General features: G+C 40.5%; 3 protein-coding genes across 5 annotated transcripts; all 3 read right to left on the bottom strand.

The window, feature by feature from the left end:
• Positions 1–1,746: 1,746 nt before the first annotated feature.
• Positions 1,747–12,797, bottom strand: LOC102712564 (conserved oligomeric Golgi complex subunit 3). Of its 2 annotated transcripts, XM_006660117.3 has the most exons (25): positions 12,377–12,797; positions 12,185–12,268; positions 11,454–11,552; positions 11,219–11,263; positions 11,065–11,139; positions 10,867–10,962; positions 9,924–10,001; positions 9,213–9,298; positions 9,059–9,125; positions 8,373–8,435; positions 8,197–8,298; positions 7,980–8,084; positions 7,780–7,872; positions 7,132–7,220; positions 6,347–6,566; positions 5,726–5,809; positions 5,286–5,402; positions 5,144–5,176; positions 4,928–5,014; positions 4,776–4,838; positions 3,741–3,857; positions 3,441–3,533; positions 2,969–3,094; positions 2,797–2,897; positions 1,747–2,030 (listed from the first exon to the last, which is right to left on the bottom strand). In XM_006660117.3, the coding sequence occupies exons 1-25, from the start codon at positions 12,452–12,454 to the stop codon at positions 1,901–1,903; spliced, it is 2,331 nt and encodes a 776-aa protein (XP_006660180.1). In that variant the 5' UTR covers positions 12,455–12,797; the 3' UTR covers positions 1,747–1,900. The 2 variants fall into 2 exon arrangements, with proteins under 2 accessions (XP_006660180.1, XP_015696109.1); XM_015840623.1 differs by lacking the exons at positions 12,185–12,268; positions 12,377–12,797 and adding an exon at positions 11,715–11,741.
• Positions 12,798–13,752: 955 nt separating this feature from the next.
• Positions 13,753–14,328, bottom strand: LOC102712286 (transcription factor MYB77-like). The gene has a single exon (XM_040527171.1). The coding sequence runs from the start codon at positions 14,326–14,328 to the stop codon at positions 13,753–13,755; it is 576 nt and encodes a 191-aa protein (XP_040383105.1).
• Positions 14,329–15,238: 910 nt separating this feature from the next.
• On the bottom strand, positions 15,239–25,413 carry LOC102701848 (1-phosphatidylinositol-3-phosphate 5-kinase FAB1B-like). Of its 2 annotated transcripts, none has more exons than XM_006659402.3 (11): positions 24,325–25,413; positions 22,821–23,513; positions 22,425–22,578; positions 21,959–22,303; positions 20,557–21,444; positions 20,157–20,485; positions 19,965–20,088; positions 19,719–19,889; positions 18,162–19,598; positions 16,666–16,929; positions 15,239–15,993 (listed from the first exon to the last, which is right to left on the bottom strand). In XM_006659402.3, exons 1-11 carry the CDS (start codon positions 24,999–25,001, stop codon positions 15,670–15,672), a joined length of 5,406 nt encoding a protein of 1,801 aa, XP_006659465.1. In that variant the 5' UTR covers positions 25,002–25,413; the 3' UTR covers positions 15,239–15,669. The 2 variants fall into 2 exon arrangements, with proteins under 2 accessions (XP_006659465.1, XP_040383025.1); XM_040527091.1 differs by having other exon boundaries at positions 22,821–23,472; positions 24,325–24,437.
• Between the last annotated feature and the right edge of the window lie 1,646 nt (positions 25,414–27,059).

Below are 27,059 nucleotides of genomic sequence, written 5' to 3'. Positions count from 1 at the left end.
GCTTGTTACTCTTGGAGGTTGCCGCCTCCTAGACGGCTTGTGGAGGAGTTGCCCAGTGATCTCTTCAAGAAGTTGTGGAAAAGACCCGGCGCCGGCTTGTGAGTGGCTCGGTGTTCGCCATCTCCGGAGTGGAGGAAGAACAACCCTAGTGATCGAAGCTTGGGTAGTCCTCTCCTTGGGCCGGCTCCCACTTTGCCCACCCCTTGACGAAGGGGGAGTGCGGTGGCTTTGTGGTTGAGCGGTGGAGTTGGGCTCGTCTCAACGGGGAGTAGGAAACCGGCGAGTTTCCGAACCTCGGTGAAAAATTACTTGTCTCATTGCCTTTTTGCTCATCACTTTTACATTTGTGCAATTTACATTTCTAGAGATATATTTGTGATCATTTCACCCTAGAATTACAAAACTAGATTTAGGAGGTGTTATTTACTTTCCTAGTGATACTATTGAGTCACTATCACCCTAGGATCGCAGAACTTAACTTAGTTGCTTGTGTAGTCTTGCTCTCCATCAAACCTAGCATCTTAGGTTAGTTTTGTTTAGAGGTGATTTATTTTTAATCGTCTATTCACCCCCCTCTAGTCGACATTTTGATCCTACAACAATTTACTAGATAGGTATATTTTTCAATTTTGAGATAAGTGAAGCAGCTCTTTGTTTTTCGTTTGGGATAATGTAAAGTAAGGCCTTGTTTAGTTCCCAAAAAATTTCTCCAAAAACATTACATCGAATTTTTAACATCTAAATGAAGTATTAAACATAGATAAATCAAATAACTAATTACACAGTTATGGGAGAAATCGCGAGACAAATTTTTTGAGACTAATTAGTCATTGATTAGCCATAAGTGCTACAGTAACAAATATATGCTAATGATGGCATAATTAGGCTCAAAAGATTCGTCTTGCGGTTTCCAGGCGAGCTGTGAAATTCGTTTTTTTCTTCGTGTCCGAAAAACCCTTTCGACATCCGATCAAACGTCTGATGTGACATTTCTGTCAAAAATTTTTACCATCTAAACAACTAAAAAACGATATTCCCTGAGCTTAATACAAAAGAGATGAGTATTCCCAAAAAAAAAAAAACGCTTACAAACTGTACAAGTGAGCAAGCCGTTGCTCGAAATGAAAGGTGTCTTGTCGTGGATGATTAGCTTCTGATAGCTTGTACTAGTAGACTTTAGCATCTACTATACCGAGAGCTGGGCCACAGATCAAACGCAACGGATGTGATGTGATGCGATCATTTTTGCTGCTCCCGAAGCTGACATATCGATCACAGTAACGTGCTCAGTTCTATCGCGTCCGGGCCAGCTCGGCTGACAGCGAGAGGAAGGGAGCAACCCAGCGTGCGTTGCGCTGAAAAGAGAGCGAGCCCGGATTGCGACAGGAGGTAGGGTCCCTGGTTGCAGCGGCTATATCACCGTGCCCTGCTTCTGCTTCTTCTCCGGCCGGCTCACCGGCGACGGCGACTGGCGCCGCCGGTCGCCGTAGGAAGTTTTTCTGGCCGGAGAAGTTTACGAACTGCGACGCTAATGGACGGCAAGTCTTATAACTCACAGCACAGAGCGATCTCAGGTGTATTAAAGGGTGATCACATGACACAACTGCTGGGGGGGTTGGGAGTAGTCCAGTACTTGGCCAGACGGAACCACTTGTGTACTTGTTAGATGAAAAGACGCAATGACGGACACGCCATGGCTGGCCCAGTGGGAACACCATGTCAAGCATGGCATTGTGCACCCTGACCTCCACACAAGAACAACGCTCCATTACACAGTAACAGAGAGCCCTATAGTAGTTTACAATGCAACATAACTCTTGTACAACGGGAGTTACTGTACTTCAGGATATAATAAATACCATCTCGACGAGCAAAACATAGTGTTGCGTCTGGATACCGGCTACAAAAGAGCGTCCAGCTGAGACTGGAGGTCACCTACAGGCAACATACCAATAGATTGGATTTCGTCAGCTGTGTATTCCGACTTCAGAAGGGAGTGGAGCTGAATATGAGCCTCAACTATATTTGTCCTGAAACAAAGATGGAATTAGAACAGATACCCACAAGTAAAGTATTTTGTAAGCACATAAAAGTGTAATACATCATTTTTTGTTTGGCGCACATCTCAGTAAAGCTTAGCTTCAATCCATTTGAGAGATAGGGATTAATGTTTTCTTTTTCAAATAACAAATTCAATTTGTTGCCGACAGTTTATTAGAAGTAAAGGAATAAAACCAAACGATAGTTTATGTAAACTGGATTGGTAAATGACCGAGCAACTCAGATAAAAGAGTCTGCCTCTAAACACATCTTACAGAAAAACGTACCAAAGATTTGACAACCGTGAACTAAAGTTATAACAGGATGGAAATGCCCTCAGTGGCATTTAACTCCATTCTTCAAGTCAACTATAGAAATCATACATACTTTGTATACGCATTCATAATAATGCACTCGTTAGAAAACTGTTAGTGGACAACTGGTGACAATTTGCCCGTTAGTATATTTCCTTAGCACTGATTTGTTTCTATTTCACCTCGTATGGTTAGGTCACGTAAATTATGTTTATATATGTTTTCATATTAGCAACAACTAATACTGAACACCCTGGCAAAATAATTAAAGATACCCGCTTTTTGAAATAAACAATAACATTATTTTATTAAGCCATCATGCCAGGATATACTAGCTCTGTCATAAAATACAAGGGTTTTTTTCTATGAATTTTATATTTGGAGACGTAGGTAGTAGAAAGCAGAAGTGAACAAAATAGAGCGCCTGCAGATAAATACTTACTTGATGGGTTTGAATAAAATCAACCGAGTAGATGGATTTTGCAAATACAACCTCATCATGGTCATGACTTTAGGTAAATCTTGCTGAATAGCAGCCCCTACCTGCAAAAGGGATTTTTATGGAACATATCGAAAAAGGAGAATGATCTGACTTGGATCTTCCTGTAAAATACCTTTTGAACCAGCTCTGCAACCTTATCAGAAGAAGCAAATGCTTGGGTCTTAAGGGGTTTTGCTAGAACAGAATCCAATTTCTGACCCTGGCTACCTGAGGACAGTGCAACTTTGACAGCAGTTACCTGGCCCAGACAATCATGTTAGATCTCCATAAGAGTAAATTTTGAAAAGAATACCAGAACCAGGCAGGTTCAGGTTTTGGCAAAAACAGGTGAGTTCATAATTTGAAATTTTCAATATCCCACAAAGGAATGCTAAAAATTCGACTCTACTACATGGAGAAACTGATCAAATTGAATGAGCACAGTATTTTGAACTAAAACCCTGAACATGCACAGGGAAGGCGTGTTAAACAAGGCCTTAGGTTGAGAACTGAGACTTTCCACATGAAAAAAAGGGATTGATAAGTGAGTCAACTATTACAAAGGCTGTGCTCTTTCTCACTTGAAAGGGACGCTAATTCCATACCTTAGTAACAAAAGAAAGCATTGGGTCCACTACTAATTTTGTAATGGACATTATAAACTCTTCACATGTAGATTTGAGGCTTTTTTCCAGTTCCTGAAAAAATAGCAGTAAGAAAATTAGCTGAAATTTAAAACAAAAAAAACTGAGGATGCGAGCAACTGAGCTGCATCACGTTTGAAGTTCTTTTAGTTCTCACAAAATGAACTGGAATTTGTATTGTCAACTAATGAAAAATTAATATAAGCATTTTAAATTTAACTTTTAGGCCAGAAGCAATAGCTATCAGTTTAAGATAGTTACTTTTCTGGCATCAATTTGATTCTCCAGAACACGGGGAGAAAACGTCCTAGCAAGTGATGTTGACCTTGACCAATCAAACAATGAGACCTGCCCCCTAAGAATCCTTCTTAAGTGATCCTGTAAAACGGAATGTTATTACCAGCATAGCTGATCAGATACAATCCATATGCGTGGTATTTTATGGTACAGATAAAACATAAACCTTTCTTCTGAGGAACTACCGTTAATTAATTCATAGAATATTAGATAGTTCAAATGGTTCATCAAGAAGCAACGCAACCTGATTAGAAATCTTCAGACACTTTATAAAGCTTACTGGAACTTAGACGGAAATAGACAGTACAAGCATGATGTGGATTTCTGACAAATATCATATATAAAAATTGCTCTAAATAAAGTCTAGAATGTAGCAGTTACTCTTGTCAATGCATAAAGACCGCATACCAATGCTTGACACCATATTTCAGGAATAGCACCAAGTGTTTTTAAAGTTCAGCACACCAACCCTTGAGTTTAATTTGATAGAATGCAATAGACATTAATGTCTTGTCCAAGCTAGTGAGCCTGGGAGGTCATTTTATTTTCCTAGTATAATCTTACTACAAACAAAAAGAAATCTTTCTCAACTCATTCACTTGGTCAGTAGACAAGAGAAAGAAGGAAAATGCTATTTATCATGGATTCATGTGGGTGCAAGAACAATAGGAAATAAAAATAAGAACTTGTCCATGGAGAAATCTGGTAGCGATTACTCTCATGGTCTTACCACAAATATGAAATATCTGATGAAAGCAATTCAAAATGTTAGTGATTTATCTGTTGCCAGATGGTCTGTTAGAATTTAGAAGCCTGGTTTTATGGTCATGAGAATTATCAAATACATCAGCATTTTTTTATTTCATGTAGGCCTAGTAAAATAGTTTGAGTGACATCTTTCCATGAATATAACAAATGGTGAATACCAGAAAGGTCCCCATGATTATGAGAGGGCCAAACAGTTCATACTCAATATACAAAGAATAAAGTTGCACATACCAGCAAATGGGAGAAATCCAGCTCCTTATGCGTGACTGAGAACTCGATATCAAATGGAGCGATCTGTAAACATGCATAGTAGCCTATGAGTTGCCAGATGGATTAATGCATGCAATGGAGTTATGACTTGACATAATAGACAACTGCATCACCTGTTCTCTTAAAATAAGGAGGTGCTTAATTAGGAAAAGCTGCCCATCCATCGCGGTTGCTTTTTTTGCAACGGCTTTGCTTGCATTCTGTTCATGGTATAAACAGATTTGCTCATAATATTAAACAGTAAAGCTCAACATGTAGCGCACAAAAAAAACATGTAGCGCACAAAGAACTTGTTAAGACATGATCAATAAGGAAAGGAGAGTAGAGACCTGAAGAGATGTGGAGCAAACTTCTACAGCTTCCTGGTGGAGATTAATAAATTTATATGTCAAATTCAATGGCCACGGCATCAACCAATAAAAAACAATGAACAAGAGAAATTCTCTTACTAAGCTCTGAGAGGTCCAATACCTGTGCTAATCCAGTAAAAACTGAAGGTTCTAGGCGGTGATATAGTTTTGACAGACAAGACACCGTTTTTTCCAGTGGTCTATACCATGTAACATATATGTCTGAGTTGCCACTGGCCTACAGATTGACACAAAGCAATTAGATTAATGATTTAACAAGACTGTCATAAGTTCTAATGTTCGTGATTAAAACATGATTCAGTCATAAGCAACATGTGCTTTCTTTAACATCAGATGAAATCATGCAGCAAAATGCTGTTAGCACATAAGAATAGAGGGGAGAAATTACAAAATATAATTAATGGTAGTACCATCGTATGCAGACATCAACTACAATCATGTGAACAACTCAGTGTCAGTACAGGTTTTTATTGAATGTCTAGGACCATAAAGAGTTAAATTGCAATGAACTTTTATTAAAAGAAAAGGAACAAAACTAACATTAGAACTTGCTGTTGCATCTACAGATCTCTCAAGCTTTCCAGGATAGTCCAGATCTTCATCAGATGGGCGGAAGTTTGCAATCTGAAAATTGGTGAGGTAAGATTAAGCAAAAAAGAAAGTTAAGTAGGTTAAACAATATATAACAAAAGGCTGCTTCATTCCTGAGCTCAAGCTTGCCTAGATAATACTAGCACCAGGGATCTTCAAGACTTCAAGAGCAATTCTGAATTCATGACTTGCTTTGAACAGTGCTAATAATATTTTTACTATCAGAGCTTTAAATGAAACAATAACCAACCATTACTCTTGTAATTAGCATGCAACATCTGGTAATTCTCATTACAAAACATCATTCAGATCACCAGTGAAGAATGTCAAGCACTTCAAATAAATATTGAATTATTTTAAGTGTCGTTTTAACAATGAAGTTTTCCCTCAAGGCATTTGCAGGATCTACAACAAACTGGACATAAGTCCACATGACAGCTGTTCTGAGTATTAAAGGAACCGTACTCACACTATTTGTGAACAAATGAAGGAAATATGTGCCATGCACTGAAACAAAAACATACTGAAAAAACATGAGATCACCAAATAAGGGAGATATTTTAATAGTACCTCCTCACGAATATGAGTCCGAGCACAAAAGGCCAACCGCTCATGAACATCTGCAAGTATCCTTTGCAATATTGGTCGAAGCCCAGCTACTGATTCACCACGTCTACTTAGCTGTTCCCCTAGGACTTCAACCTTCAGAATGTCAACTAGTTCACAAAGAGAATCAATGTTTCCCTCGTATATCAGTCTAGGCCTCAGAGTATCATACAAGTATGTGCACCTGAATAAAAAAGGTATAGCAGTTAATCACCTTAGATGAAAAGCTGAGAACATAAAAGTATGAACATTAAACAATACAACACATCAACCTAAATTTGATTCATATAACAGGGGGTTGTTGCAGAAACTAACCGAATGATTTGTGTTCCTTAAGTATTAACAAGACAATATATTTATGAAGCTTCAAGATACCTAGAGGCTCTAAGTTTTTTATATGACAAAACTTAAACAATATGCAGATGTAAGAACCTTCCTGTTTTTATCTTTTTTAATAAAGGAACTTCTACCTCTTTCTTATGTTGATGAAATATTCTGCAAATTCGTTTTAAGATAGGAATTAACAGTTTGGTTACAAATTATTAAAAGAATTGTGTCTTATATTAAGATCCAGATATCTAGTGCCTGAAAATCCTATATGTATAATGTATTCTAAAACCTATTACTTAATTATTGAGTCAATAAATAGCTTAATGAAAGTAAGTCAAGTTTGGTGACTTTGCGCAACAAATCACTTGTTCCCACTGCAGTATATGAACCAGAGAGAATTAAGAAAAAAAAAAGCTTACAATGGGTCCATTAAAGGAGCAATACTTGAAGCCTCTGATGCAGATGCTGGGAAAAAGTGGGCAAAAAGCTGGTGTTCAAATTGACATGCCTGACAAGCAACAGAAAAAATCAGCAAAATATGTCTTCTTGCATATTTGAATTCAAAATCATCTGAATATTTTAATATGCCGGAAAAATAAAAGGCATGAATACTTGAGATTCGATAAAATTGGCTATGTGCCTTCTAAGGTTCACATTTAAGTTTTATAACACTGAAAGTCAAAGGTTGCGGGCAAAACTAACTTCTATTGGCCTCAAGAGGATGGAAATGATAAAATGAGGAATAAGGTGACATTGGGATGTTAATAAAGCAAATCTGAAACTTTCAGTGGTATAAAACTGAAATCATGAAACTTCAATCATACAGAACAAATTTGTGTATAACATACATGCATCATACTCAGAATGCATAGTAAGCAGAACTACACTATATCTATGAGCATGTAATATTGGGAAACTGAATATACGATGTGTTGCTCAATTCCTCAAAATTTCAGAATGCTATTGTGCATATCTACAAGTTGTAAGCTTCTGAACATGGAAAAAAAAAGCTACAACACAGATGAAACCCAAACAAGATAATTAGAAAGTATTAAATATGCCAGTACCTCCATCAGATAGGCACATCCAGATCTTGTTAAAGAAGGCAAAGCCTCTTTTCTAGCAAACTCAGAAATTCGTTGCTGCACCATGCCTCGTATCTGAATTTGCATAACAAGTGATAAGTAGTCAGGTCCATACCCCCCCCACCCCCCCCCCCCACCCCCCCGCGAAAGAAAATGTAAAACTAATAACTATTTTATCTTACCAAGTAGAGCCTCTGCTCACAGAACAAGCTGTGACATTCTGAGAGAATCTGTGTGTATTCTTTTCTTGAAGATCTACTTTCAATTTCACCTAAGATTGGTTTGAGCTGAAAAACAAGAACCAAAGGTGTTACTGGATCCTGCTAGATATAAAGATTACATAACTATAGTTTCTTTAAACTTTCTTATAGAGTATAGATCATTTGATGAAAAGTATACCTCACTAGCAGCTGCCTTGAAGCGAACATAGATAAGAGATGCTTCCACACCCTCTGTAACAATGTTTTTTGCAGTACCGCTACCTCGAATTGCCGCTTGAACCTGAAAAAAAAAACCATTATCCAGTAACTACTAGTTATATCACATGTACCTGCCAAAATTCAATGGAAAATCACCTGGGATGAAGCAGCTTTAAGTATTGATAGGACATGTGAACGAATCATACCTAATGCACGAGACTGCAATAAAAGAAGCATATAATTATCAGCTAAGAGTATAGCACTCATGATGGCTATGCACATAGGGCTGGATAACGAGCCAGCTCGGCTCGGCTCGGCTCGGTCCAGCTCGTTAAGATAACGAGCTGGCTCGGCTCGGCTCGTTATCGTAACGAGCTAAAAACCCAGCTCAGCTCGGCTCGTTATAAAGCTTGAGCTGGCTCGTTAGGCTCGTGAGCCATGCATAAAAAGTTAACCTAAATAATTTTTTAATAGGTTATACAAGCAAATTTTTATTTCAAACATGCAAATCGTATGAAATTGTATTTAAATATTAAAGTTTGAACCAATAAATCACATGGTGAACCTATAAAGTACTAAACACATGCATTCCAGGGTAAAATCAATGAACACCGATGAATCTTGTGTCTTTGGTCTAGCTCATTAGGCTCGCGAGTAGCTCACGAGCCAGCTCGAGCTGGCTCGTTATCTCTAACGAGCTAAAATGCTAGCTTGGCTCGTTAGAAAAATGAAACGAGCCAAGTCGAGCCGAGCCGAGTTTGTCACGAGTCGAGCGAGCTAACGAGCCACGAGCTTTCTGTCCACCCCTATATGCACACAGTTCAATTCAAGTAGACCTTTACCTGAAGTTGGCGAAACTTAACCAAGTAAACAGCAGATTCAGCATATTGTGGATTATTTTCAACATATCTGTAAGCACCCAAACAGGATACAGCATGAGCTCCTTAAATCTCAGCACCCTAAAACTAAACATAGACACTGTCTGTGACAACTTACGAAATACAATCATCAAGCCGTTTCAAGAGTGGAAGAAACTGTTCATTTCCAATGTTCATAGTTTGAGAATAAAAGCTAGTGGAGACCTACAAAATGGAAATAGAATTTAAACCATAAGAGGCAGTTTATGCAGACAGAAATGGGAATTGTTTTTTTAAAAAAAAAATGTGTCATCTATACATTATAATGGGTGCAATCATTTGCATACATCATAAATTATGTGCTTGGTTAGTGGAATTGGATAGGTGTGACTTAGCAATCATAAATGTACAAGTTATGCAGCTACAGAATATACGAAAACAACAGTTGGATCTAACAAAATACGAGCCACTCGTCGTTATGTACAAGTTAGCATTAACCAATTCAGATTGAGAAAACCATTGGAGTCAAATCATATACTATATATCCACCAAATCATGAAATAAACTTCTTTTTGGCACAAATGAACAACAGGGTCCATACTAACATCTCCAATAAACAAAATGATCAAGGATGCAATCGCTATCATACTAGTAGCATGACTTTGGAAAATTCTGAATAGGTTCCACATAAGTTTCAATAGTAAAATTTCAAGATAAGTGTAGTGGAGAAACCATAGTTCAGTATGCTTGGGTGAATTGTGGTTATGTTTGTGGGATATGTAGAACGTGTAGAAAAAGCTTTAGTATTTGAATCTTGTTTTCAAAACAAACTAGGGATGCCAAACCTTACATTTTCCAATTCATCGAAGTAGTTCAACCTACTCCGAAGTGCTTCTGCAAACTCAATCAGCCTTTGTTTCTCCAACAACTGCATTATATTAGAAATGATAGTTCACTGACTGAAACACATCATCAAAATCAGAAGAGGGACCAGAAATATGGCCAGATGAGAATATATATTTGCTTCTATAAATATGAATACACTGAAAGAATATTAAACAAAAAAGGATAGCTAAAAGATAAACCTATATCTGCATCTAGTATATGAAATGAAGCATGCTTATAGATATATATTTTCTTTTACAACATGAATACACGAAGAGAATAGTACACAAAAAAGGACAGTTAAAAAGTAAAGTTATGTATGAATCTAGTAAATAAAATGAAGCATGCCTATAGATCAGAATGCATTTCCTACAAACAAAAGATAGTTAGGGCTAGCAATTTTAGTTTGTTTACATCTTGCCAGCATAATAAAGGTATGCCTTTCTAGTGGAATTTGCCAACACCCTGGTTTGTACTCATTTCCAGTAATCCTTAGTGACATAATTAACTAAAATGATATTTTTAAATAATGGAACAGTTTCATATGTTAAATTTATACATGCTGAAAGTGTATATAAGGAGTATCTTCCACTCAATTGTTCAGAGCATCAAAAAATTTTGTAATTTTGTTCATAATAAAAATGATAAGGGCTATACATAATATATCACTATAATATCATTAACATTACACCCAGGCTGACAAACAAGCTAATGAGTTTTTCCTCTGGGCACCTGGTATGGCATACTATAAATTTACCTAATCTACACCATACAACGCACGTGATCTACTAAGTTCCATTATATAGTGGAAGTTTCAGTAGGAATAATTAATCAGATAAAATGTTCAAAAATAACAAAAAAATAACAAAATTGTAAGTATTTAGAATCATATAGTAAAGGGTACATACAAGTTGGTCGCAAGCATCATGCAACGTTTTTGTCTTTGTGGCAACACTCAAATGCAAGGATTGCAGTTCTTCAAATAAGCTCAGTGTGTCATCCACCTGAATGGATATACTTTAATAAGTTGAATTGAAATTATGAATGATCATTTTCCTTGAAAGATTTCACCAGTATTAACCAAAAGAAGGGGTTCATAAACCTACTTGTTGAAGAATACCATCACATGTTTTAACACGTTCCTCTAATGTACTCTCATACAGACGATACTTTTCTTCCGTCTGTCAAACAAACTAGAGGGGTGACTAACTAAAGAAATCTGATTCCGGTTCATAGCTGATTCAAGTTACATTCACAAACCTCAGATTTCATAGCTGATTCCAGTTCAGAAAACCATTTGTAAAACTACAGGAGGTAAAAAAAAAATATTAGCTCAATCTGCAGAAATAGTTTACCATCTATCCAGACACAACTTAAAGTTGAATAAACAGAATAACAAAAAGGTAGAAATGTAATACCAAATTCTCTGATCAATCATACAAGTGGTATTTGGCAGCATTGTGCAAAAGTTAACCAACAAGACTTGAAGACTAACCTGATGTGTATTTACCAAGACCGCATCCATTGCACCCTCCTCTAAAGCAGCCTCTTTTTCTGGCACAATAGCACCCCCATCCTTCACTAAACTTTTCTCCTGAGGTAACACCCAGCAGTATGTTTTAATGGAAAGCAATAATCTAAAGCTGGAAGGGGAATAAACTCAGAATACAGCCTTCTATCCAGTTATGAAAGCAGCCCTCCAATGAAATAACTTACTAAAACCAAAAAATAACACACTTAGAAACCCATTTGATACCCAATTAAACATCAAACATCATCACAAGTCCAGCAATAGATAGAGTATTGACTTATGAAGCATGAGCTAAGTAATAGTGGTACAAGAACATCATCAACAAAGCAGAATTACAAATTCACCTGACTCCTGCGCTATTGATTATAAACCAAACTAGACCCTACTGCTGAACTACCAAATGGAGTACGTATGCTTTGTTGCAACTACTAAAATATCTATGTTAATTGTAAACCAAACTAACCCCTACTGCTGAACTACCAAATGGAGTATGTATGCTTTGTTGCAGCTACTGAAGCATCTCAAATTCTTTAAATACAAAACGAATTGACAGGGTCACAGTTTATCCCGAGTCTAGCACAGAGCATACTAAATTAAACCGAACCAAGGTAGCACCAGACCACAACATTTACTCATCTCAAGCAATGAGGCTCATCGATCAAATCATCACGAAATTTCGAGATTTGGTGACTCACCAGGTTAGCCGGGAACGGGCGCTCGGAGACGGCGCGGGAGAGCGCGGCGATCGCGGCATTCTGCTGCTCCGTGAGCGGGGCGTTCTGCAACAGCAAAAACCCCAAGGACAAAAGATCAGATCCACCAAACTACTGGATCGCACCCACCCGACGCGGAGGAAGGCGCGTTGAGCGATCGAACGAGGAAGCGACCTTCTCCCAGGTGGAGGCAAACTTGTATGCGTGGGAGACGGCTTCCGAGTTGGGCAGCGTCTCCGGCGTGGTCGCCATGGGCGTCCCCGGAGGGCGGCAGATGCAGCCGCGGCCCCGGGTGGAATCGCGAGAGGCGTTCCCGGTCAAGGTCCCGGCGCTGGGTGGCGCTGCGGGCCGTGGCAGCGGCAGCGGCCGGCGACGTTAAGGAGGTGAGCCGCAGTCGACAAATCCGGCCAGATCCAACAGCGATGTTGGGTCTGTGCTCGCTCTGAGCGTGGTTTGTGCTAGGTTGTTGAACCTACGGCACAAGCTCGGTGGGACGAACGGCGGCGGTGGCCGGCTGTCCGGTGGCTCACGGCGGTCGGGGAGTTTTGCGCGCGGTGGTCGGAGCACTGGACCTTCCAGTGCTTGAGAGAGAAAGAGAGGTGGAGGAGGAGGAGGAAGCTGGAAGCAGAGAGAGTCGTGGGCTAGCCACTGGGCCGCATTGCGGCATCAAATAAAATAATTGTTCGGCCCAACAGGCTGACTGGACTCTAAGTGCCTGTATTTCTGGGCCAAATTTACCAGCCCACCAAAGGAATCGCCAGTGTGGGCCTTCAAAGGCATCGTTGACATCTCAGGCTGCACTTGTGGGCTGGATTCGTTGACAGTTTGCAGAAAGTAATTGATATGGCAGAGCTGATTTCGCGATTTCTAATAAATATATGAATTTTCCTAATTAAAATGAGTTGCCACTGGAAAACTTAATCCAAATGGAAGTGCGAGGAGGAAAGTTCGGAAAATCGAACCCTCAGCGTGAAAATATACTAAAAAAAATTGCTCAGGGAAAATGAAAAAGGATCACTTTTACATGAAGTCATGTACGTGGCACACTGATCAAATCAGATACCAAACTAACAAATAGCATTAGCTTTAATTTCCCAATAATTAAACACTCTTTGTTCGGTTTGGAGGAATTTTAATCCATAAAAACAGAAAAACTGAAGAAATAGGAATGTATGCATACATCAAAAAAAATTGAAGCAGGTGTGAAATTTACTACATTTTCTCTACTACCGGTACGAAAGAAAATTTACGGTATTTTTTCTAGGCTCTATTCCTATTAAATGGATGACACGCATAGAAATTACATTTTTCCTACAAAACGAACCAAGCTTGATGCTAGATGGAAAACTATACACTCGACGAGCAGCGAATCTACGCTGGTATAGTTGTAGTCTTGTAGAAGATGACATAGCCCGTAACCAAAAAAAAAAAAATCTACTTTCCTACACGATCCAACTATGCCCGGGCAGGCGGGCACGCGTGCAACCGGTGGTGTAGTGTAACCATGCATGCGCTCGCAATCCGTTCGCAATGGCAGGCGACGAAACGGTTCACATGGTCGCCGGCCACGAAGGCCGGAGCCTGAGCTCCAGCTCCTCCGCCTCCTCGCTCAGCACCGGCAACCCCAGCGTCAGTCCGGTCGCCACGTCCTCCTCATCCTTCTCACGGGAGAACCGACCCGCCGCCACCGTCGACACCGCAGCCTCCTTCACGCCCCCGGCCCTCGCGGGGAACAGCTCGAGGCAAACCGGGGCGTCGTCGTGCGCGGCTGCGACCGCCTTCTCCGCGGCGGCCGGCCGCAGCTTGCGGAGCGTCGAGTTCCACCGGTTCTTGACGGCGTTGTCGGAGCGGCCGGTGAGGCAGCGCGCGATGGTGGCCCACTTGTTGCCGTGCACGCGCTGCTGCTCGACGATGAGCGCGTCCTCCTCCGGGGTGAAGGCCCGGCTGTCCAGCTCCGGCGACAGGTGCTGGCACCACCGCAGCCGGCACGACTTGGGCCCGCGCCGGGGCAGCGCCAGCGCGATCTCCGCCCAGTTCTGCCGCCGGTGCTCGCGCACCCCTCGCCGCAGCACCTCGTCCTCCTCCTCCGTCCACGGCGTCTTCCTGCCGCCGCCGCCCGCCGCCATCTTGCACCGGTGCAGCGGTCGGGGTGCAGGCAGCGGCCTTAACTGTACTTAAACATGGCGGTGTGGGGTTAAGATCAATGGCTTATTTTTGGAAACACAAGCTACAACACGTATTAGAAGAAAATCTATAGAGAGAAAGTGGATTAAAATTAGATGGAAAAAAAGTGAATGTGTTGATTGAAGGAAAGGAATCAATCCAAAATCGAATGAAATTGGCACAATGGAGGATCGAGAGAGGGTTACCTGTATACAAGAAAAAAAATAAAGAGCACCCTAATTCCAATTCGAATCCAGGCGAATACAGCAGCTGGGATTGAGATAAACTTTTCTTCGTATAATTATGCATTTAGAGCAAGTTTAATAGTAAAGCCAACCTACTAGCTATAAGTTTATATTATAGTCAACACATATAACAGGTTGACTGTAAGGTTAGCTATAATTTTTATTTCTTATCTCTTTCTCTTATCTTTGTATTTAATATATTTTTTTTGGAGTTGGTCTATAGCTGGCTCTTAGATGAGAACCAACCCCACTTCTTTTTCATTATCTCTTTTCTCCACATCAGTTTATAGCCTACTATTATACTTGCTCTTAAGCAACTACGCTAGGTTTCTCCTCATTGCCATCATGTATGTATAAACTTATTGGTGGATAATGAAATTATCCAAGCGACCAAGCCTCATGTTAGTCTTTCATTCAGTAGTCTTGTAAAAGAAGTTAATTTTCTTGTGAACGCAAAATACGCAAGCCCTATGGCAAATTTTCCCTAAACATACTTACAATTTACAAATATTAGCGAGAGGCCAATAGATGCGCATAAACAGAACACGGTCTCTTAAGTCTTAACACACAGAGGAGCTCTGTTGACAGCGGTCAATTATATTTTCTTATTCCAGACCTCAACAATCACTTGTGTTTATGTCAGTTTGGACATAGGACATTTGCATGAACTACTTTATTTGTTATTACAGACGGCAATAGCCCCCAAATAAATAACATGACATACATGTAACAATATACAACGAACACTTACAAAAAAATGCCCCACTTCTATTACATCCAACCAAAAATGGAATGGGAACTACAGAGAAGCGATGACATTTTGAAAGACAGATCAAAAAGAAAAAACTAATGCATAATTACAGTTTCAAGAATATATACACCCCGATGATTGTTGAGCCAGGACTCCACTGCAATCGGATCTGTGCGAATAAGTCTCCAAGTAGGAAGATCACATTGATGCCGCAGCATCCAGATTCCAGACCGATCAGTTTAGCGCTTTTGATTGGATCAAAAGCAAACCAGGCACCCTCTGCCCGGTATAATGAACTGAACATTGTACTACTCTTGTGAAGCATTTTGAGGATCTTCTTCGCAAATGTTTACTGATGATTTGCTCGGATTGATTATTGCAGGCATCCATTGCTCAGGAATTACAATAAAATACGCAGACATGGCTTTTCTAAACCGCTTCTTATACTGCATCGGTGAAATTACAGTTGGAGGGGCATTCTTCGGCCCGCCAAGAATACCAGACGATTTGACCCATGTCTCGAGATGCTTGTCCCATGTATACTGCCTCATAAAATCAATTATTCCCAGGACCAATTCATGTTTCTCCTCGTCAACTCCCACAAGCAATGAATAATCCATCACATCAATTCCCTGGAAGAGCACAAGATTTTGTTAATGAGTTTATATACGAGTAGATAACAGATCTTATCAGCGTTTCTTATAAATTATAACAAAATTGAGGAAAAGGGAACACAAGGAAAGAGACAGTAGTGGTAAGTACGAAGTTAAACATTGTAACGTTCTCAAAACAACATTTTATTCCTTTGGTACTAGCAAGGGCAAACGAGTAACTTGCAGTCCTACATTAAAGATTGGACTCTCCACCGAGTGCACATGCAACAATAGACCTTAATAAATCTCGGCTGGCAATTGCCAGCCTGGCGAAAAACAATAGACCTTAGTCTCACTCACGATTTTGAGTTTTGCACAAAAGCGCTGAACTATGTCTTGCATTCTTGCAACTCATGAACAAATAAAATCTACCAAAGGAGGATTAAATGGGAAAAAAAATCTCTTGAAAAGGTAAGTATGCAACATTAGCTATCCTCTTATACATTGTAAGCAACATTTCAAAATATAAATCAAGGTGAAGACTGAAAAGAAGAAACAGAAGCACCTTAGTTACTGTAAGAGGCCAAAGTTAGATTAAATTAAGGTGAAGATCTAAAAATAAAATATTACATGTTTGACAATTTTTGAAGTTGTAGCTCAACATTCATGTACAAAATAGATAATTCTCACGGTAACAGAATCTGAACTTACTGCCAGAAAGGAAGTATCATTCCAAACAGCTCTTTCCAGAAGCCTCTTTGCCTTGTTCCCAACAAAAATTGGTGACGTTGGCATTGCCTCGATCAAGTTCTGGTCAAGAAGAACCTTGTTGCTGCTGGAATCAGCATTATACCTTGACCTAGAAGATCCCTTGAGATCATAGAGCCTTGTAATATTCCGTCCAAATAAAAGATTTTCCATCACAAGTAAATCCATTTTTGACTCCTTGCCACCCTTGACATGCTTAATTGTAACCTAAGCAAAAAAGATAGCCCCTTTAGTATAGTAAGCTTCATGGTGAAAATTTTACCTATCAGATACTTCAGCAGGTCTATTTTCCAGCCAATAAGATGCACCTGGTATCATCAATACAGCATGCATGATCCTATGACTATACAAATCATGGGTTTTTGCTCTTGATTTATCCAGGGAGCTTATAAGAGAGTGAAAATTAGGTCTAAAGTTACCACACTTCCTGCAAACACCCAGTTGTAGGTAGAGATTTATGGAGAAGCATTTTAATGGAACATCTACTAGATCAAATAAAGCAATTCCGCCTATTATGTTGTACAAAAAGAATAGATCTCCAAAACCTGTATGGAGTACAGTTCTAAAATTTTAATAAAACCTACTCTTGGTAATGTTTACAAGTAGATAAAGAATTAAAGTATAACTTAAAGAAACAAATAGAAATAGAATACAGCCATATCCTTCCAGTTACAACTTGTAACATTTAAAGTTCATATATGATTGTGAAAGTGGATAATTGTATAATATTTTTTTACAAAAAGAAAAGAATACTCCTGTCTCCAGAAAAATACTAGATATTTAGACCATAGAAATTCAGCGAGATTTCCAGCAGATACTACTACATTCATCTGAAAACTCAAAGGGCAACTCTCCGGTGCATTTTACTGGTAGTACTATACTACCAGTAGAAAAAGGGTATTTTTGTACTTTGTTAATTACTTGATTAGCATTACTCTGTAATTTGTTTTTTTTTGGCAATAAAGATCACAACAAAAAGAACGATATTACCCCTTCAAATTTCTACACCTAATATTGTTGGTAGTATAACTTAATCACAGCCGTCCGATAAAAATAGATCAACGATATGGATTAAATTCTACTACCAGTAAAATGCACCGGAGTCGGCCCCAAACTCAAAACGATAGCACCAATCTGGATTTTTTTTTTCCCTAGAGCAGTTAGTTTTTGCTCCAAAAAATGGACAAAGAGATGCATTTTATTATTTCTTCCACCATAGCTGTATTATTTGGCTGTTTTCCAAAGATTTATCACAAATGACAGGCAGAACCATGTTTTCAATCGAGGTTCTACTTGATAGCCAGATGCCCCTAGCTATTTCCTTAGAACAAGTCATCACTTAATATTATGAATTCTATTGAATCAACAGATGAATAAAGTTAAGTTCTTAGAACAAAAGTGATCTATAAAACAGAAAACAGAAGGTCAAAGGAATGTACCTGATAAATTCCCAAAATCTTTGCAAGGCATGTGGGGCTTCCGGTGCTTATGGACTCTGACAAATATTTGAAATAGTCTAGGCCAAACTTAAGGAATGATTCAAGCTCTGTCTTCGTGACCTGCTTTATTATAAACCTATCATCCAAAGATTTTGCAAAGAACACATTGCTTTTGCCACCTTGTGCTCCCCATTTCTTGCATCGACTGATAGATCTTAAAAAGTCGACCTCAGATGGACAGCAAGACCTTCTGAGAGCTTCAAAGCTTTTTGCATAGTAGCATGTCACCGTGTATTTCACTTTCCCGAGTGGGCCACCATCTTCAAAGGAAACTCTTAGGTGAATTAGGTCGGGAACAAATGACCCTCTAGTTCCAGATATTGATGAAGTGAAATCGTCAGTGGATCCAAAATCCTCAAACAAATGAAAAGGATTAAAATTTCCAGAATCATATACAGGCAATGAAAGCATAGAATCTGCACCATCTTTATTCTTGTTGCTCTCATCCAACGTTTGGAAGCAGTACATGGGTGAAATAAGTGCATAAGAAATTATACTGGTTGGCTCATCATCAAATACTGGAATAACAATATCATTAGCTCCAGTTGGCAGAAAAAGTCTTGCTCCACCTTGCTGTGACAACTCACGAAACAATGTAATATACACAGGACTGTAGTCAGCCAGGGCCCCAAATTTTGGTGCTGTACCAGAATTTCTGTTTAAGGAGTCATAGAATTTCATGTATGGCATTTTAAGCCAGCTTGATAAGTCTTCTACTGTATCTCCAGACCTGACAGATAAAGAAGATTGGGCTGCTACTGCCTTAGCTTGATTTTTAAGATCAGCTGTACCTTCAAGCAGAGCTAGTGGTTTCAGGATGCTTGTATCAGGAACTGTTCCATTTTCTCCTCTCCATTTTGCATCCAATGTGTCTGAAATATCAGCATTTACTGGGAATTGCCCATCAGAAAAAACCCTACGAACACCAATATTAGATTCTTGATGATCCAGGTTATCTTTAACATCTGCGCTATTAGAATGATTGATTTTGGCTATGGTATCTTCCATACCATTCAACCCTGAAACAATTCTTGAACTGTTCGGTTCCTCGTCATTCGCATGAAGTGGGCCTGAGCTCTGATTTAAGGATCCATCCTTAGAATTTGAAAGAACTTCAGGGCCCTTTGGGGCCTTCTCTAGTTTTGTACTTGCACTTGTACCAACTGATTTATCGTTAGAGTCAGAACTCCTACTTCCAACCTGCAAACCTCCTAGCGTGTCACAGTACTTGCCACCTGAATTTGCTATAAAGATTAACCGCTGATCCCACAGGTAACACAGAAACAGTAGCTGTCTCCTTAGTTTGTTAACCTCAAGAATATCAATGAACGGCTGCCCCTTTCTGATCTCCTTTTTCAGTAGATTTTTTAATGATTCCTAAAGTTGAATTATCCAATATTTAGAATACAACTTTAATTATGTGTCATTGTTTTGGGCAGAGCCAAGTGGAGGTATGGCTTCATAACAAAACATTAATAAACAAAAAAAACAATTTACCGTAAAATCTGCTTTCTCTATTTGCAGGATCTCTTCCAGCTCCATAATGTTCCTTCTTAACTCGAGGATCTTCATGTTGCCATCAAAAGAACCTGTAATTGGCCTTCCCTCTGAAATTTGGTGGAGTGCATTCAGTACTTCGGTGAACAGAAGTTCAGCTGAGTCAACCACCTAAATCATAGACAATTAGCATCAGCTAGAATTTTTTACATAATTGCTCACAAGTCACAACATTAAACAAACTACCTCATTTGCTTCTTGCTCTACCCATTCCTGGTGCTGGGAAGTGAAATCAAGTTTGGGTGGTGGCAAATACACCGAATGAACCATGATCGATGCATATCGGAAGCAAGCAACCATTTCACCAAAGCTAAAATACAAACATGTAAGCCAAAGTATTTACCAGTTCAATATAATTGAAAAGGAATGGGAGGGTACCCATAAAAACGAAGACAATCCCGGTGAAGAGAGTGGCCGCAACTAGCTACCCTACTAGCTGCTGCATGATTTGAGAAACTAAGTTCCAGAAATTTTCCAAAGGACAGGCCCCAGGCAGCATCAGACATCACAACTCTTTTAGTTGCAGGAGGTAGTCCATTAACACGAGGACACCGTAAGCATCTATGCCACATCCATATTTTACCATCATGTTCACCAGGCAACTTCGCTGCAAGTTTCCTCACTGAAATTGTTAAGCTGCCTTGTGGGTGGACATAGCAATAAACATGGGCCTCTGGTGGCAACTCACAAGAGATACAATTATTGTTCTGAAACAAAATGTGAAAGTTAAGCAAGGTATAAAGTTTCTATAAATTGAATTCAAGAATGACAATCTAACCTGATCAAAGAGTTGGTCACGTAGAAATCTTCCTAAAGGTTTGTCAAAGTTTCCATAATATTTTATGCGGAGAAGGTGTGGCCGCTCACAAACAGTTTCTTTCCAAACACAACGAGAGGACAGAGAAACCAATATACTCTGATTGTCAGCAGGAGATGCTGGAATTTCGTCTTTTTTTATTACTGAATCATCCTTTGAACTGTCGTCATCATGAGAAATTTGCACATTGAGAGGAACAGACAATTTAGCTGCTATCTTGTCGCCACTCTCAGAATTATACATAAATAAATAGCCACTCTCAGCAGACCCCAAATTTCTTCGATGTGCAGACAATGCATTGAAATCATTATCCAGGGTATGTCCAGACGTTTCACGTTGATGTTCTTCAAAATGTATTTCATTAACTACATCTCTAGCACAAGAAGGGCAATGACAAAATGAACTGTTTGACTGCTGAACCAAGGGATCAGTAGACGACTGAGGGACCATACCATGCAAACATGCAATGGTTTTGTCCTGGCTGATGAAATGAGCAGATTCAGGTTCCATAGAACCAGCTCCCAGTCTTTTGCATCTTTTATACTCAGGAGAGCATGTTACTATTGTTTGGTCCATAGTTCGAAAACCATTTAATGCCAAACCATTGTTTTGTGATGAAGCAGTAGGCATTTGTACAACAGGTATCGTCGAAATGGATCTATCTGCGCTAGAAGGTTTATCTGGCAAAGCAACAATAATTGGTGACTTAAGAGGGAGCTCTGGAAGGGTTGCACCTTCATCCACAAGAAAGGATGTTTCCAGGGCCAAGTGATAGGCTGCAAAAACTCCATATTGCACAACATGCTTAACTTTTTTCAGCTCGTCACCATCAGCTCCTTTGAGCAATATCTACAGATTAGGAATAGTTAGTCACAAGAAAATTACCTCATTTTATTCTTCAATTCTTTCATAAAGTACTAAGTTTGACATTGATCATGAAGGCACAAACTCTTGGTTCTTCGAGGAGCAAAAATCCACAGTTGTAGGATCAAAGAGTACATTTTTATTTTTTAAAGAAAATTATTAAACATTATTAGTTGTTTGTGAAGTAATAGGTTCTTTAAAGCTCACAATCGCACAACAGTTAATACACAATCACCAGTAGGTTTCTTTTTAAATTTGAGACCTTTCAACCTCTGGCTTGCATTATATCCTTCAAAATGCATTGATTATTTTTATTTCTTTCCATTGTCATACTTTAGCAGAATATTCGAATTAGGGATTATCGGATGAAAAAAAAAGTGCAATAGTTTAGAAAAGAGATGCTTCAAGGACTAATATTAAATAGATAAAGCAAAGGAGCTGCAATATTTGACAAAGAAGTGTTATAACTGAGATACTGAGTTAGCATCTGAATACTTACTGTGCAACCCAAAGGCTTCGGGCAGCCTTCAAAAAACATAAGGGTCTTCAACATTTTCTTCCCACCTTCTCCAGCAGTCCCATGCTCTTCAACATATTTCTCCACATGGAATAAATCACAATGCCCAAGCTTTTGGGATGACAAATAATCAATTGACGGGACTATATGAGCACCAGTGCAACGTGATATCCTTTCCAGAAGTGGTCTTTTGATATTCAGAACAAGGGAAATGTTTTTCTCCAAAAATAAGTCCTGAGCATATCGAGACACAGATTTCTCTACCAATACTACACTTGGTTGGTGGGCTTTGATCTTTGCAACTGCCATTTTCAAATAATCTGTTTCCTGGAGCAAAGAGAGACATGACAAGCCATCAATAATAGCAACATAACATCCCATCTATACAGCCCTTTCAGTGCATTTTAATTTTACTACACATCCATTAAAGAGATTAATGTAGTAATACCTGCTGCAGTAAAGTATCAAAACTAGAAAGCAAATTTGATATGCGTTGATATTCAAGTGCACCACCAAGGATCAGGATGCGTGGCTTTTCTTTTCTTGATGCCATGCGCCGATGAGCAACATTCTTCTTACAAACAACTCCTTTTACAACAAAACTGGAAATGAAGAACCAAAAGGAATTCTTACATCGAGCACTAAGAAGATGCACGACAAAGCAATAAAGTGTAGAATTTCAAACGACTATAAATTGAAAAATAAATTGCCACAAATTAGCATTACAAGTTTGAGTTACAAAAGGAAGAATCAATTTGGTGATCATGTTTTTAAACAATAAGGCAAATGAACATTCAAAAGCACACAGTTTGACCATGATCCACATAAGAGTAAATTTGTTTACCTATCACTTGGACGACCACAAGCCAAGCATTTCACCTTCACATAGCCACCAGGATCCATCCGTCCCCCTTTGCTGGTATCTGGTTTTAGAAGAGATGCAGCTTCCCAAGACAAAGAAGTAACTATATCTAGCCAACTCTCTTTGCCAGATTTATCAGCCAATGGTACCTTTTCCGCCTGAAGAAGTTGAGCAACCAATGCTCGAAAATGCCCATCAACAATGTCTTTCATGGCTCGCTTGTGTTCCTCAGCTGATTTATCTCTACTTCGACAATGTCCGCTACCAAAACTGTTTGAGCGTAGATATCCCCACTCTCCAGTGGCATCCTCCCCATCATCCTCATCACATAAAGCACCATCATGGTCATCCTCTTCATCCTCAGGTTCAGGAGGCACCCAAAGTGAGATGTTGTTTTCAAAATCTACAGGCTCATTTTCTTGCACTTCCATGCTATACAAGGAAGAAGATCGAGTATTGCAGATATCAATGATGTGATCTCCAATCTTATCTATTCCCACAGAATCAATAAAATTTTCTGTATCTTGCCTTGGGGATACAGATTCTTTTACATCACTAGAATCAACTTGGTGAGAATCAAAACACACAGTTTTGAAGTATTCATCAGAATTTTGCAAGTGTTGCACTTTCGAATCTGACTGAAAAAGTTCATAATCATCATCCTCATCATCACTCCTAGCATTGAACAGGTGCTGAATTAGTCAAAACAATGCTAGTTACAACTTAAAATCATTCTTCATTTCAATTTGTGCAACTATCCAAAAAAATAAAACATGGAAGTCCTAAACTAAAGCAAAAACTGGGGTGCTAATTATCAAGTAACATTATGGCATCTCAGCTAAAATAGCATGCAGAATATGCACATTTTATTTAAAAACTGGCACAGAATGTGAAATATGTTGCTAAGATAACATCACGTCTGAGCAGTAACAGCAAATCAGAATGTCACCATAATGAGTTGAAACAAGTGTCAGTTGCAAGTTTTAAGGCACTAAGCTCACTAAACAAAGCTGCAAAGCCTTTTTGTGTAAGAGTTGGAAAAAAATACCACACCATTGAAATATTTAAAATGGAAAAATAGAGCCATGTGACCATACTTTCTCATCTGCACCTACTGTTTAGGTGCTGATGATTAAGAGCATAATTGTATAACCAGTTCCAAACACACTTTGCTGGCTAACCAGCAGCCAGCTCGTAATTTTCCTATTCTTCACATGTATCAAAAGCAATGTCAGTGGGCAAACTCTCCAATATAGAATATCAAAGCACAAGCACAATGATTTTCTAAGTCCAGGCACCCAGGAAAAAATATTATGAACAAACTGGCAAGTGGCAACTAGCTCTTGTCCAATACCTTTTAACAAAACCCAACATAACATGCTGTAATGTTCTCAGAAGTACGAATGTAAGTTCCTATCAACCAATCCATGCATATGTGATCTTACTTTGTTGGTGGCAGACTGGCATAAAGCTCAAAAAGCCATACCTATGCAAGCAAAAACTGTATGGATCCGATGTGTTGTCCACATAAGTCGCAGGCTCCACGCCCCCGGCCGGCTCCATTGCAGGCAGCTGCTTCTCCGCACAGCCGTCCCGCTCGCAGCACTCTCCCTGGCCGTCGACCGGCACGGATGGGAAGTCTGTGTAGCTGAAGTTCGTGTAAGACGACATCTGCCCGTTCGTCCCGGTGCTGCTACGCCCAGTCGAACCGGACTTCTCGCTCCCGACGCTCACGGCAGACGGCGACGTGCTCAGCACAGGGCTGGACGGATGTGCCACATCCCTCCGAGCGGCCGCCTCCTCCTCCAGCCAGCGCCTGAAGCAGTAATTGCAGACCCTGATCCGCTCGCCGTCCTCCCGCGCCGCGTCCCCCGGCGCACGCGGCACGGAGTTGGCCGTGCACCGCGCGCAGAACACGCGGCCGCAGTGGCGGCAGTGGTGGCGCCGGTTCAGTATGGTGAACTGCGCGTCGCAGTCGTAGCAAACGCGGCAGCTCTGGTCCGGCATCCAGAAGTCCCGCGACAGGTCATGTGGCTGCGGCGATGCCGCACCACCACCCACACCCGCCTGCGGCGGCGGCGGCGAGTGATCTCCCCGCCGCGGCATCCACGACTTCACAGCACCAAACAGCTCCACTAGCCGCCCCTCGGGTGATCCCATCATCCAGGCCACCCACACCGCCGCCGCCGCCGCCACCACCACCACCACCACCACCAGCAACCCCACCCCTCATGCTCAATCCGGCGACTCCTCAATCCACATAGCTCTCTACTCACCCACTCCCAAAACCAACGGAGACCACTCCCACCTCCCTCCCGCAGCACGCCGCCGGATCAGATCACCTCAACCCGGGCGACAGCTAACTCCCAGCAAACCGCCCCCGAATTGGGCAGGACAACTCCAAGGCCAAACTCCCCCCACGAACCCTACCACGCCCGCAGGATCGAAGCAGGATTTGCAGGAAGACGACGTGATTTGGGCTAAGCAAAGAGAGAAAAATCGCTCGGATTAACGAGAGGGGGGCGGGTGAGGGTTCCAGAAGAGTGCCAGTGGAGCACGGGAGCGGATTCACGAGGAGGGATAGAAAAGGGAGGTGGGATTAAACCGACGCGTCTCCGGGTTTTTTTCAAATCTTTTTCAGGCACGGATTTTTTTGGGGTTTTCTTCAGTATTTTTTTCTGTTTTTTGATTGGTGCTGTCTGTTTCTGTTTCTGTTTCTTTTCCTTGGCTTTTTGGTTATTTGTTTTTCTTGCCGCCTCCCGTTACCTCATCCCTCAAGGATGTGAAAGAGACGCTTTGGGTGGTTTTCTTTCATCGACTTCGCCATCAAGATTTATTGAGGTTTTCCTTCAAGGAAATAAATTCATATGACTTTTTGAAAATAAAGTAAATTTCAGTACGTTGGTTGCTGGAGATAGGTAAATAGGATATCATACATATTCAAACTTATTTTGTTTTGTAGCTATCATGTGATATAGCTTTAGCATGTAACTCCAACCGATAATTTTAACGAGAAATTTTGTTTTTCCATTCAATGCTATTTTTCCCGGTATCGTAAGCTTGTGTAGTAACGATAGGGGAGGATCTAACATGGGGGCGCCGGGGGCTCGCTACCCCCGTTAACATGGGGGCAGGGGGAGGCGGGGGACGAAGACAACTAAAATTTTATGGAAATACTCAATGGGATCCACTACAAATGCAAGTCGTTGGGCGGCGGAGAGCCACTGTCATAGTGGACAAGCATGCTAGAGAGCTCCTGCTTCTCGTCGTTCCCGCCGACCGCGGATCAAAGGCAGCTTTCGCGAGTGCATGTTTGCAAGCTAGAGACATTCTTGGGCCTCAAGGAGGTGCACAGCAACGATGACGATGCTGATGCTGCCAGGGAGCCATGGGACGCTATCAACCTCATGCTCGAGTAGGCCCGTCCTTGCCGGCAGAGACCATCCACCCCACCGCATTCGCCGACCGCCTCCCGCCTCCTCAACAACGGCGGTGGTGATGACTATGGGGCTCCAATGGCGATGACGGCGATGAGGACGATGACGATGGCGGTGACCGGGAGCAACCAACGTTGGTCGCGGCGACTACGGCGGTGATGATGACGAGGTTTAACCAAGTATCAAATGTTACCACATTGGTATCACTTGGTACTTATGCGATATCAGATTTAATACCGATAAGGTATCATGTTTGATACATTGTCGGAATTATCCAATTCTAGTATCAGATCTGGTACCACGAGGTATCATGTTTAATACACTGTCTCAATCATCTTATTTTCTATATCGGATCTGGTACCGATAAAGCATTGTGTTTGATATCTCGTCGGAATCATCTCGTTCCACTATCAGATCTGTTATTTAACGAGGTATCAAAGATGATACCTCGTCGGAATCATTTTGTTTCTAGTATAAGATCTGATACCGACGAGGTATCGTGTTTGATACATCGTTAGAATCATCCTCTTTCAAAATGGGATCCCATGTTGTAGCACTCCCCAAAATTTTATGTGAAAGTTTCTGAAATTTTATCTAACTTGTTCAGACCCTCTAATTTTATTGGTCAGATCTGCCACGGAGTAACGACCATATTCGGTGGTTTATGGGTTTCATTTCCGTTACGTGCTCATTCTAGAATAATCTTGGTATCATGAACGAATTAATTGCTCCGTGTATCTATCACACAAAATAGGATTTTGATGTTGCTATCTGGGTTGGAGCC

Source organism: Oryza brachyantha, chromosome 8 (assembly GCF_000231095.2).
Source record: "Oryza brachyantha chromosome 8, ObraRS2, whole genome shotgun sequence".
Lineage (NCBI taxonomy): Eukaryota > Viridiplantae > Streptophyta > Magnoliopsida > Poales > Poaceae > Oryza > Oryza brachyantha.
Note: the sequence above shows the minus strand (reverse complement) of the source record. Positions and strands in the feature narration are given on the sequence as shown.